The 13,080-nt window shown below is 37.4% G+C and overlaps 1 protein-coding gene across 1 annotated transcript; it reads right to left on the bottom strand.

Annotated features, from left to right (window-relative positions):
• Nucleotides 1–10,243: 10,243 nt before the first annotated feature.
• On the bottom strand, nucleotides 10,244–12,871 carry nkapd1 (NKAP domain containing 1). The gene is made up of 6 exons (XM_058744639.1): nucleotides 12,779–12,871; nucleotides 12,303–12,381; nucleotides 12,139–12,215; nucleotides 11,907–12,062; nucleotides 11,739–11,792; nucleotides 10,244–10,958 (listed from the first exon to the last, which is right to left on the bottom strand). The coding sequence occupies exons 2-6, from the start codon at nucleotides 12,369–12,371 to the stop codon at nucleotides 10,547–10,549; spliced, it is 768 nt and encodes a 255-aa protein (XP_058600622.1). The 5' UTR covers nucleotides 12,372–12,381; nucleotides 12,779–12,871; the 3' UTR covers nucleotides 10,244–10,546.
• Between the last annotated feature and the right edge of the window lie 209 nt (nucleotides 12,872–13,080).

Here is a 13,080-nt window from a genome sequence, read left to right as displayed (position 1 = left end):
CACTAGAGACAAAATTGTACACCTCCACAAGGCTGAAAAGTGGGGGGAGCTGTGGGGAAATTGCCAAGCAGCTTGGTGAAAAAAGGTCCACTGTTGGAGCAATCATTAGAAAATGGAAGAAGCTAAACATGACTGTCAATCTCCCTCGGACTGGGGCTCCATGCAAGATCTCACCTCGTGGGGTCTCAATGATCCTAAGAAAGGTGAGAAATCAGCCCAGAATTACACGGGAGGAGCTGGTCAATGACCTGAAAAGAGCTGGGACCACCGTTTCCAAGGTTACTGTTGGTAATACACTAAGATGTCATGGTTTGAAATCATGCATGGCACGGAAGGTTCCCCTGCTTAAACCAGCACATGTCCAGCCCGACTTAAGTTTGCCAATGACCATTTGGATGATCCAGAGGAGTCATGGGAAAAAGTCATGTGACTGATCTAGAGAAGATCTGTGTGGAGGAGTGGGCCAAAATCCCTCCTGCAGTGTGTGCAAACCTGATGAAAAACTACAGGAAACGTTTGACCTCTGTAATTGCAAACAAAGGTTACTGTACCAAATATTAACATTGATTTTCTCAGGTGTTCAAATACTTAGTTGCAGCTGTATCATACAAATAAATAGTTAAAAAATCCTACATTGTGATTTCTGGATTTTTTTTTTTAGATTATGTCTCTCACAGTGGACATGCACCTACGATGACAATTTCAGACCCCTCCATGATTTCTAAGCGGGAGAACTTGCAAAATAGCAGGGTGTTCAAATACTTATTTTCCTCACTGTAAATATAAGATCTGGAGTTCTTTATTTTGACAAAGCTTTATTATTTTTGTCCATTCCCATGATGTTAAAACAGAAGTAACAAAAAACTAAAAAAATCCACATTCTGGGCACTCTGCATTCTGTTTATTTCGGTATATGACCCTAAAGAGCATGCAGAGGGTGGCTGTCAGCTGTTAATAATCAAGTAGCTGGAGGCCACTCCGAATGACGTCAAGCATTCCTCCCTCACATCAGGCTCTCTCTGATCCAGCCCTGCTCCAGATCGCCTGTATACTCTCTCCTCAGATGCCTCCTTCATATTTTCCACTCTGAGCTTATTAATGTTAGAACATGATTCCTGTACTCTCTCCTCAAAGGTCCAGGCCCCTCCAGGTGTGCGCAGACCACCCTTGGCCCTTGTTGTTTATATAACATCAAGCTAAGCTCTTTCATGTGCACCACACTTTTAGGAACCACTGGGAAGGAAAAGATTCATCCTGCACCCCCTATGCCCTCATCTCAAGGATAAACATGATCCTGAAGTACATGCATACATAAGCCTGTGTGCATAGTGTCAGTGTCTGTTTCACAAATGGGAAAATCATAATACTTTATGCTAGAGGAGTGCAGGGATAATTGTGACACTTTTGGTTTTCGCAAATCTGTTCAGAACATATTTAGCCTAAAAATTTCACATTTTGCATCAAACATCTTGGACGTGTCAGTTAAAGGAATAGTTCACACAAAAATGACAATTTGCTGAAAACTTTGTTTCTTTATTGGAACACATTTGGAGAAATGTATAGCATTACATTACTTATTCACCAATTGATCCTCTGCAGTGAATGGGTGCCGTCAGAATGAGAGAGAGTTTATAAAAACACTGATAGAAACACAATAATTCACCAGTATTTGTGATAATGCCATCGTTAATATGTCCATAATTAAGCTTCCTCCAGTGAAAAAGTCCATCCCCTGTTGTCCTCTCACATCAAAATCCTCTGATATATTTGTTAACAACTGTTCTGGCTTGCAAACGGTGGTTGATCTGTGTATATTTCTCTCCTGATTCAGATGTGATGACGTTTTCACTGGAGAAAGCAATTTTGGACTCGCATTGTAGCCAGAGAGAACAGTTTGAAGTTAAAACATCGTAATGTGATGTTTTTATATCTGCTGTTTGAACTCTCATTCTGACGGCACCCATTCACTATTAAGAAGCAAGTGATTTAATGCTAAATTTCTCAAAATCTGTTCTGATGAAGAAACAAACCCATCTATATGTCTTGGATGGCCTGAGAGTGAGTCAATTTTAAGCTAATTTTTCATTTTTGGTAAACTATTCTTTTAAGAGAGCAAAAAAAATTGTCCTGGGCTGTGTAAATTTGAGCAAAGGCGCTGTATTATGGTAAGGAAGGTAAATCCATAAATGCCTCATGGTACTCACATGAATATGCATTGAATACTGTCACAGAAGAGAAGAAATTATTGAATAAACTTGTTATTTTTGTTTTCTTTACGCACAAAAAGCATTCTCGTAGCTTCATAAAATTAATGTTGAACCACTGATGTTGAACCACGTGGACTATTTTAACGATGTCTTTACTACCTTTCTAGGCCTTAAACGTGTCTGTTGTGTTGCTGTCTATGCAGGATCAGAAAGCTCTTGGATTTCATTTTCATTTTTGGGGGAACTATCCCTTTAACATCACAAATGATTTTTCTTTTTTACAAAACAACTTATTAAAGGATGAGCCAAAGTCAGACCCAAAACTATCCATTGCTTTCACACAAAGAAAACCATGTTCAAGTAGGCAACAACTATTTGCTACTGGCTGATATGAATTTAAGATCAACAAAAAACTATTCTTTTAAGAGAGCAAAAATATTTCCTGTGCTGTGTAAATTTGAGCAAAGGCGCTGTATTATGCATTAAATTATTACCAATGTTACATTTACACCTACATGACAATGTGTCATCATATTTCTATTTTTACTTCACTCTGGGTATATAACACACCAGTGTCTTGAATTATCCATTTGCATAAATTACTTCATCATGTCTGATTAGATGTTATACTTGAACTGCTGCTTTAAAAGTATAGTCATTACCTGGAAAAGAACATTTGTTCTTTGAATTAATCGCCTTGTGCTTTCTTGTTTCCTGATGTATTGCTAGAAAAATACATGGGAGAATCCTGACATGCAATTTTCTGCAATTTTCTGGTTCAATTTTCACAGCTAAGATTTCATTTAGTGTATGTACAATTACTACGTATAAACTGATTACCCTGGAAATTCAAAAGACATACGATTGTTAAAATCACAGTACATTTGCCAAACGGACATAAACATATTAACTGCAAGCAGATGAACCTATCCTGGTGGATATGATGTCAGCAGTTAATTGGATGAATGTTCCAATGGAATACATTTAGCCTCACACCTCAACCACAGACATCACTGTTCGCTCAACTTCCTGAACATAGAGCACCAACTTAGTGTGAATGACTCATGCCTGAAGATGTGGGCTGGTGACAGGTTACAATTTAGACTGAACGGTGCTGGTGATAACATTCAAACAGCACATGGTGGTCAGGTTCAGTGTTACAGATGAGTATTGTACATTGTCTCTGCACAATGAGCATGATGTTGGTGAGTCATTTTTCAAAAATAGCTAGCACACTAATGAGCAAGTCACGGTGAGGGACAACAAAGCAAAGGAAGAATGGTAGCTCAGGGTCACAGGAAAAGGAGGACAGATGTAGGTAAAGGGTTGCTTGTCTTGTCATAATATGGTCAGTTTTTGAACTGAATGAAACTTTTATTGGTACAGTGTCCTCTGGAGTTTATAATTGTGGAAAAAACCCCGAAAACTATTTCTGTAATGTTCCTATTCTGAATAACTTTTGCTGTTAACATTTTCTTGTTGTAGACCACATCCTGAACATTTAGCTGCACATGGAATGTACTGTTATTTATAAATGACACACAGTTTTACAGTAAATCTAGCCAAGTTTACAGTTTCTGGTTACAAGAATATTCTGGGAACGTTAGTTTTTGGTTCTCAGAATGTTTTGAGCTTATTTTTTGGTTAGCAAGGAAGGTAATTCCATAAATGCTTCATTGTACTCATATGAACATGCATCGAAGACTGTCACGGAAGAGAAGAAATTTTCTTTACGCACAAAAAGCATTCTCGTAGCTTCATAAAATTAATGTTGAACCACTGATGTTGAACCACGTGGACTATTTTAACGATGTCTTTACTACCTTTCTAGGCCTTAAACGTGTCTGTTGTGTTGCTGTCTATGCAGGATCAGAAAGCTCTTGGATTTCATTTTCATTTTTGGGTGAACTATCCCTTTAACATCACAAATGATTTTTCTTTTTTACCTAACAACTTATTAAAGGATGAGCCAAAGTCAGACCCAAAATTATCCATTGCTTTCACACAAAGAAAACCATGTTCAAGTAGGCAACAACTATTTGCTACTGGCTGATATGAATTTAAGATCAACAAAAACACCATATTCATGCACTTCTCCAAAGTGAAATGCTGATAACACGTTGTAGAACCTTCCAGAGCAGAGCACTTTAGTACTTTTCAATCATCCATCAGATGATGCACGGCCAACCTCCCCCTCATATTTGCACAGCTTATAAAAATGCGTTGCTCTGTTTGTTTGACGTGAACTGGGAGAAAATGTGAGGAGAGACCTGAAACAGAGCAGCTGCTGCCACAGACCAATTAACTGGAGGCTCGCTCTGCTCTTCCGAATCAATTACTGCAGCCATTTAGCAGCAGAGGCAGACTATGGGCTGAGCTGACACTCGCTGACGTCAAACCTGCGTCCCATAAGGCTCTGCAGGCGGAGGTGTGATAGCAGGGATGTGAAAGTGAGGGAGGGGAGGGGGTTGACTGCTCAAATCAAAGCTTCTTGAAAGCTGTTTTCCCCCATGGATCATACATCTATTTCCTCCTTTTTCTGAGTATGGCAAAGACATTCATTGACGTCACGCCATAAAGCCTATGAGTGTTTAACAGAGGTGATGGAGAAGCATCATGCTGCTGATGGGTGTTTTTTGGGCCAGAATGTGCCCTAGATTACTTTGAACTGAACACGAGGGACTGGTTGCTCAAACACCTTTTATATTATGAAACAACACAGCAGAGTGTGATGTTTGAGGCAAAGGTCAGGCAAGTGCTGTTATGAAACCCAGGCTGTAATACGGTTATCTGTCTGGTCTGATTTTTACAGTAGACATTCATTACATAATTGAAAACATTTATATTAGTCATAGCCTTAAGCAACCAGAACACCCTAGAAACTGCCCAACAACATGCTAAATTCCACTCAGAACTATTTAGCAGCCACCTAGACATGCTGTGAGCACCCAGAACACACTAACAACTGCATAGCATTTATGCTAAAAACTGCTCAGAACACCTATGCTGCATCCGAAATCGACTACTTACATACTATATAGTATGCGAAAAACAGTAGGCTATCCACATTTTTTCTTCCTGTAAAAATGGGCGTGGCAATTTGTAAATTCTATGGGTCTAGCTTCCAGTCTCATCTGAAATGATGCCTTGGTTAAGCAGCAAGTTAGATTGCTGTATGGGAAGCACACCCCACTTAGAACACCCAAGCAACCACATAACATCGTTTAAAATCACTTAAAACACCTTAGCAACCACATAGCAACACTCTGGCAACAACCTTCAACATTCTACCATTGTGGCAATGAGATTTTACCTTTTCTTCATAATTAGGTTAGTAACTACAATTAAATTTGGAGAAACTGTATCAAGCAGCTGATAAGTTAAGTCAAGTTATTGTGTGTTTGGCACATATAATGAAGATGAATACATAAGGACACTTGAGTAAGTTTTCTTTTTCTAGTTTTGTTAGATAAATGCCCTGCTTTTTGAAAATGCTTCGTTTGAATGCATCCCTATGTGATAACAAATTCTCAGCAGTGATGCTGGTGAAGCCTCCAGTGGTGTCGACAGAATCCAAATCCTTTACGTCAGGTTGTCATGGCAACGGCAGCAGAGTGACCCATGATTCATTTGGTGGCTAATTGAAGCAAAGTGTGTGAGAGGGTCAGCCTGGATGCACAACTGATTAGGAGAGCAATCCGGGAAACAGCGCATGTTCAGCGCACGGGCTGCAGGAGCTGTCCATTAACCTTGAAAGCTTCTCAGCAGAGGGCATGTTAATGAGCGCCATGGGGTCCACCATGCTTAAACCACATGTCATTTGACTTCACCTTGAGAAATATTTACTATAACTGTGATTTTTTAAAACAGTATAAAAAGAATCTGATCAGGTTTTCTATGCTAAACTGTAGCTGCAAGAATGTCATAAAGAAGGTCATAAATCTTGACATTAATAGTATTAATCAGTATTAAGCTGTGGTCACATTTAATACTCAAGGCAAAGGTCTTCTTTTAGGGGTTAAAAAGAAGTTGGAAATATCTTTGCAATGAAATTATTCAACAGTTTCTGCTCCTCATACCAGTCTTCACCACACGTTTACACGCATGCGTCGTGGTACTCTTGTGAACTTTTGTTATTTTTGTCTTCAATACATCATTGCCATGGACCAATGGTATTTCAAAGGTGTTTACCTACTGGAAAACACTTTTCCGGAAAGCGTTGGCAAGCTGTTTTGAACTTACAATCAAACTTCGTTTTGGCCTGATTTTGTTCGAAATGACGTTACATAGCGTGTATACTGGGGCCTTTATTACGGAGGAGTACAATTATTGTTGTTTGGCGAATATTTGTGGGTGAAATCCATTCATTCAAGTTGCACTCACAGTAGCGAAATTTCATGGGCAAAAAAAGGTCCATTGTCATTTGTCAATCATGTAACGATATATAAAGCACAGCTCACACAGAAGTTACTTTCAAACCAAGCAACTGTACCTGTTGCGAAATCTGTGTTGGAAATTTTTTTGCCCTCGCACAAATCGCATGGATTCCTATTGAAGTTACTTGATTTTGCCCATGACATTTTGCTGATCAATGGTTATGGTACACATGGTACCACAACAGGAATTCACACAATCAGCAATTTTACACGAAGGCAAAGGATTTACCCAGATTTCACAACGGTTTCACGTTTGTCACCTGAGTTTGTGATGAACAACAGAAAGCTGCTTGGTTTGAAAGTGACTTGAGCAGAGCTTCATACATTGCCACACTATTGACAATGGACCATTTTCCTGCTACGTTTTGACAATAGTGCAATAGTGTATTTAATAGTGTTTTTTGAATATAAAAGAATAGATAAATCAAAATATAATAAATGCCAGCCATCATTTAATGTTGGCGTGAGAAGCTATTGTTAAAGCAGAATGAATGACTGACCACATAGACAAAGGTGATTCAAAATTAAACTTACTGGAGGGAATCACCACAACTCAGTACCAACTTTGAGGATGTATACTTCCTCCGTTTGGCCCATTTGTAATCCTCTGCAGGATATGATCTTTTTCTAGCTTCGATAAATGATACTTATCATCCGCCTCCAAGAACCAACCTGAATGGGATTTTATCAAACACATGCCTGGTGACTCACAGATATGATGTCAATAAAGAGCTAAAAGCACATGCACACTTCAGTGTAATCTCTACCTATATGCAATATACACGGTGATGCACACATCTGATCCTCTGTAAACCATACCTACGTCATATATAGACCAGACCAGCAGATACAGACTACATTTAACTCAAAAGCATAGCTCATTCCTGAGTAATGTGTTTTAATATTGTGAGGAATATCCTGAAATAATTCAACCCAATTTCTGGTAATGCACTCTTATCTTATGATAGAGACAAGCATCTCTACACCATCACAATATGACGTAAATATGCAGTGCTCTGCAGGCAGAACTCAATAAAGAAGGATTATTGGATTGACCTGCTTGGCTAAGGTAGTTCTGACATGGTTAACTTGAAGAAGGAACATACCCCACACAATTCTGTAATTGTAGAGTAATGTGAATCAAATAAACAACACGAGATCAGTGTTCTTCCTTCTAGGCAAAATCAATGTCCAGTCTTCTGAACAAACAGCAAGTAGATAAATTATGCAGCTGATTCCTCAGGGAAATATTTTGCTTTGTTGAACTTAGAAAGCATAAATGATTACTTTAATATCAAACAATTATAGGGCTGATAAAAAATTTATTATAGTGGCTTAACATGTTCAGTTACACTACCATGTAAGGCTGCATTTATTTGATCAAAATTACAATAAAAAGCAATATTTAAAATAACTGTTTTCTATTAGAATACATTTTAAAATGTAATTTATTTATTTGATGCAAAGCTGAATTTTCCTCAGTGTCACATGATCCTTCAGAAATCATTCTGATTTGCTCATAAATAAACATTTTCTTTAATATTCAATATTTTTGTGGAAACTGATACTTTTTTTCCACCCAGGATTATTTCATGTAGAAAGTTTAAAAGAACGATTTTTATTTTAAATGTATTTTTTTAAACATTATAAATGTCTTTACTGTCACTTTTGATCAATTTAATGCATCCTTGCTGAATAAAAGTACTATTTTTTACTGACCCCAATCTTTTGAACAGCAATGCACATTTTTTAGAACATGTTTTGTTATTCTCTGATTCCTCCATTTGTGTAAAAGCAACCTTTGGTTATAGAAAGGTGGCATTTAAATAAAACACATTATTACTTTGTATAGTGGACACTTTTTTCAGCAGCTTCACTCATATTTTCCAGAACATTAGGCACTCCATCAAATATCTCAAGCAAGCAAACTAACATGAAACTAAACGAAAAACAATATATTTCTCAAACTACTTCAATTTGAATCTGTTTCTCACCCACAGTATTAACTTTTTTCTTTTTAATGATGATATGATGATCATTCTGAGATTACTGCTGAAGGAAAGTTAGGTAGGCTAAACTGGTTTGGTGTCAATGAAGGGGCATCAAACTGGACAAAAACATCACAGTATGAATTGGAACAGTCACAAAGACACCAAAAGGGCACAACCTTTAACGGATCAGCCTGAAATTCCCCTCAGCAAAATCAAGTCTGAACAGCGTGTTCCTCTGAGCTGCGTTAATGAAGACAGAACAGCTCAATCTCAGCTGATGAAAGCTGGCCACATTTAATTTGATTTCATTATGAAGCTTGGCAGCTTGAAAGTGTTAGATAATTTTCCGAGTTGTTTTGAGTCGTCGTGCCAAGCTGTTAGGAAAGGGCAGTGTTCATTACCATAGAGACGCAATGTTCTTTACGCCGACTGCTCCGCTTTTACCGCGGAAGATGGCAGCCGGTGATCAGGATAATGAGCGGTCACCCCTCACCGATACACACCGCTCGTACAACGCACGTGGACTCCGTGGAACTGAGCAATAAACACTGACAAACAAGTCAACTCCTCCGAGCGGACTTTAGCTACGTTACTAATAAAAACCTGTTGTTTTCCAAAGTCTGCTTTAATGATATACCGTAATTACATTTATATGACATGAATGTTTGACCTTTGGCAGTTTAGTGCAAATGAACCAGTGAAAGCGGACACATTAGCAAGAGGAAGTAGTCATTATCCGTAAATGTCGGAAGCAAACAGTAGCGAAATACCATTTACTGTAGGTGTTTACAAGCAGAGGTTCAAAACAAGTCATTAAAAGACAATCAGGCAGCCTCGATTCGAGATTGTCGTCTGACGTGCAACAGTGCCACCTTCCGGACAACTGCCATATGACATATTATGTTACTCATACTGAACGAACACAAATACTGTTTGGCTAAATTGTTGTCTCACACACTCATGTCTGGTTTGCTATCCTTGTGGGGACTCTCCATAGGCGTAATGCTTTTTCTACTGTACAGACCGTATATACTATTGCCCTCCACCTAAACCTACCCCTTACAGGAAACTTTCTGCATTTTTAGATTTTCAAAAAACTTCATTCTGTGTGATTTATTAGCTTGTTTACCCGTGGGGACCTCAATTTAGGTCCCCACCGTGACACGAGTCCCCATGAGTCTGTGTGTATTCAGGTTTAAGTCCCCACCTGAATAGAAAAACGGGTACACACTCTCTCTCTCACACACGTTTGTTTTTTTGTGAAAAGTGGGGACATCCCATAGGCGTAATGGTTTTTATACTGTACAAACTGTGCTATTGCCCTACACCAATCCTACCCCTAACCCTACCCCTTGCAGGAAACTTTGTGCTATTTCAGATTTTCAATACACTCCATTCTGTGTGATTTATAAGCGTTTTGAAAAGTGGGGACATGGGGTAATGTCCTGAAAAGTCACCACCTCCTTGTAATACCTATGTTATACTCTTGTCATTATACCAATTTATGTCCTCATTTGTCACAAAAACGCACACACACATTTGTATTGTCATAACTGACAGATTCAAGTATATAAGTATTAAAAAAAAATTCAATCCAATTTCACAGATGGTAGAAGAATACCTGAGTTTTTTATGACAATATAAATTGTTCAGTCTGACGAGTAATAAAAACATGTTCAGAGATATATAAAAATATTTAGAAAAAACATACAACCTCATAAAAATTTGACAAATTCTCCTTGATGCAAACATGGTAAAAACAGCCATCAAGTGTCTGTTTGATGAGGTATAAAGATCAAGTTAATGACTTCAGACCCATGATCAAGAGTCTCTCAAATATGAATGATATGCACAGTTTTAAAACAAAGTGTCTAGAGTTAGCAGAGTCAAGCATACAGGTAATATTGAAAAGTCAAGCATCAGAGCTCTCCTCTGATCTCTCCTCATTCGCCACTTTCCAGTTTTTCCGCTTTTTCCTTTGCGGTTCGGTCAGTGTGTCCGTTTCAGGGCAGTCTCTCTTCCTGTGCGTTCTCGGCCTTGTGTCTGAATGGCTGTCCTCCGTGTCGCTGTCCTCGGTTCTGTCCTTGTTTTTGTGCTCCTTTTTCCTCCGCTTGCTCTTACCTCCCTTCCTCCTCTGTTTCCTCCTGACGGTGTCCTCTGCATCGCTGCAGGTCTCAGAGCCTGAGGCAGCAGTCTTCCGTCTTTTCTTCTCCTTTTTCTTTTTCTTCTTCTTAGATGACTTCTTGGAAGATTTCTCTATGTCAGCGTCTAGTTTGTTCTTGTGTTTTTTCCTTTTGTGTTTACTATTACTGCAGTCTTTTCCCCTGAAATAAAAGAATAACTGTAGCATCAAACAAGCAAAATATACTGCTGAAATATTTTAAATAATTGTATATATTGAGATTATGAATTATATTATTATAGTTAATCATTTATTATTAAATAAATTCATAATTAAAATATATTACATGATTTAGGATTATTTAATTCTTTAGAAAAGAGAATTAAATTAAGATGTAGTCATCGTTCATTAACCTTTGTATTTACATGTTTTTCTCTGATGGCTACATTGCAAAGCCATAAAAATAATCATTACAAATATATTTGTAAATTACATTTTAATTTTACATAATACATTTTAATTTGGGTGGGACAGTGAAACATTTAGTTGAACTTTGTTTTTTTATTCAATTTAATATAATATATTTGGTTAAAACACATGTTTTCCCCCACAAAATGTAGTCCAAGATTAAACCATAATTAGTGACCCCTATTCTATAAAACCTCTATACATTTTAAGATTAAATGGACTCTATAACAGGAATCTTTTGGATTTACATACAATATTATAATTTTACTTTGAATTAAATGTGATGTATTTTTATTTTATTTTAGAATGTATTCTTTTATTATTCTATTTTTTTTTTTTTTGTAAATTGTTTCACAATTTCAGTCAAGATTAACAATAATGTCAATGTAATCATCAAAGAATAATGGACCCCTGCATTACCACAACAGACCATGTTAAATACCACTTCTCTTTAAAGATCCTGCAAAAATATGCTGAATATTCATTAGATGGTGGCAGGACTGCTTCTCTTTACCCATCAGAATAAAAATCCTCTGGATAAAGCTCCTTAAAGCCACTGTGGCCCCACCTGAGGAGACAGAACAGTGATCACAGGAAATGCCTCAAGCATACAAAAATAATCGCACGTTTCAACCACACAAAATAATTAAGACACCATGAGAACAAAACAAACCAGCAATACCTGTCAGGATCATTGGCTTCAAACTCATACAGTTTTCGCGTCCAGTATCGAGCCTCTCTCTCGTCTCTCTCAGACATCTCATCTCTCCTGTCTCCAAGCCGCTCTCGCATGGACCCTTCTGAATCATCCAAGCAACGGTCACAGTGCATGCGGCCCCTAAATGAGAATTACACATGGTCACTAAAGAGAAAAAGAAATCATGAGCAATAAACAAAGGTTGTCCCTTGTGTACCTCTGCTTTGGGAAATGAGCAGACGAGGTTTGTCGCTCAAGATCCCTCAATTTCCACATCTCAGACTCCTCTTGAATCTAAAGTTAGAAGTTTAATCATAAAGACTGATTTGATTCAGATGATATAAAAATGCTGAAATAATGCAAATTTACAAGTTAAAATACCTTGTTATGGGCGTCTGTGTGTCTGATGACATTTCGGAGCAGTACTTTACCCATAGACACCTTCGACATGATATCAAACCTTCAAACAACATACCACAGCAAAGTTTAATGTTTCAAAATCTCTATATATAATCTACACAAGGCTGTTGTCTGAGAAACCAAAGATTTTATATATATATATATATATTGGACAGAATCGCTTTTATGTTAATCCAATAGCCAAGCAAATGAGCTGAATATGCAAAAATAAGCGATTAAATACCAAAATAAAGATTAGACTTGGCATATTTTTGTCATGTAAACATGAGTGCGGCAACATCTCTGTTGACATTAGTTCACTAATTGGTTTCCTCTTGACGTTTTTTTCCTACTAGCTAACACAACCGTTCAGTTAAATGAAAGGTTTATTTAGTTAAAGTAAGTTACAGTTATTAAGCAGCAACACAGTGTTTTAAAACAGTAAAGGGTGAACTGACCTTTCTGTTATTCAATAAATTTGAAATGTTATGAGCAACGTGAACGTGGCATCAAAAACAGATTGTATCAACTTCCTGAGCAACCTACCCACAGGAATTATTTCAAAATAAAAGTACCGAATTAGCGAAAACATTCATTTCATAATAAAAGTCACAATTAATCACGTCTTTCTAAATATTAGAAGTGCTATTTGAAAATCATCTAGAAGACACCAGAAAATGATTTATTTTTTTAGTTAGTTTAAAAACCGAGTATAATATGCATGTTTTTCACAAACTGTTTTGAATATTCATTTATGTTT

This window comes from Onychostoma macrolepis, chromosome 15, assembly GCF_012432095.1.
Source record: "Onychostoma macrolepis isolate SWU-2019 chromosome 15, ASM1243209v1, whole genome shotgun sequence".
NCBI classification, from domain to species: Eukaryota; Metazoa; Chordata; class Actinopteri; order Cypriniformes; family Cyprinidae; genus Onychostoma; species Onychostoma macrolepis.
This window is presented reverse-complemented; position numbering and strand designations above follow the sequence as displayed.

Coding starts and splice junctions, on each gene's coding strand:
- nkapd1 (XM_058744639.1), bottom strand. CDS start 12,371: ATGTCGAAGGTGTCTATGGGTAAAGTACTGCTCCGAAATGTCATCAGA. Junction 12,216..12,302: donor ACACAGACGCCCATAACAAG/GTATTTTAACTT, acceptor TTCTAACTTTAG/ATTCAAGAGGAGTCTGAGAT. Junction 10,959..11,738: donor GAGGATTTTTATTCTGATGG/GTAAAGAGAAGC, acceptor CTTTTATTTCAG/GGGAAAAGACTGCAGTAATA.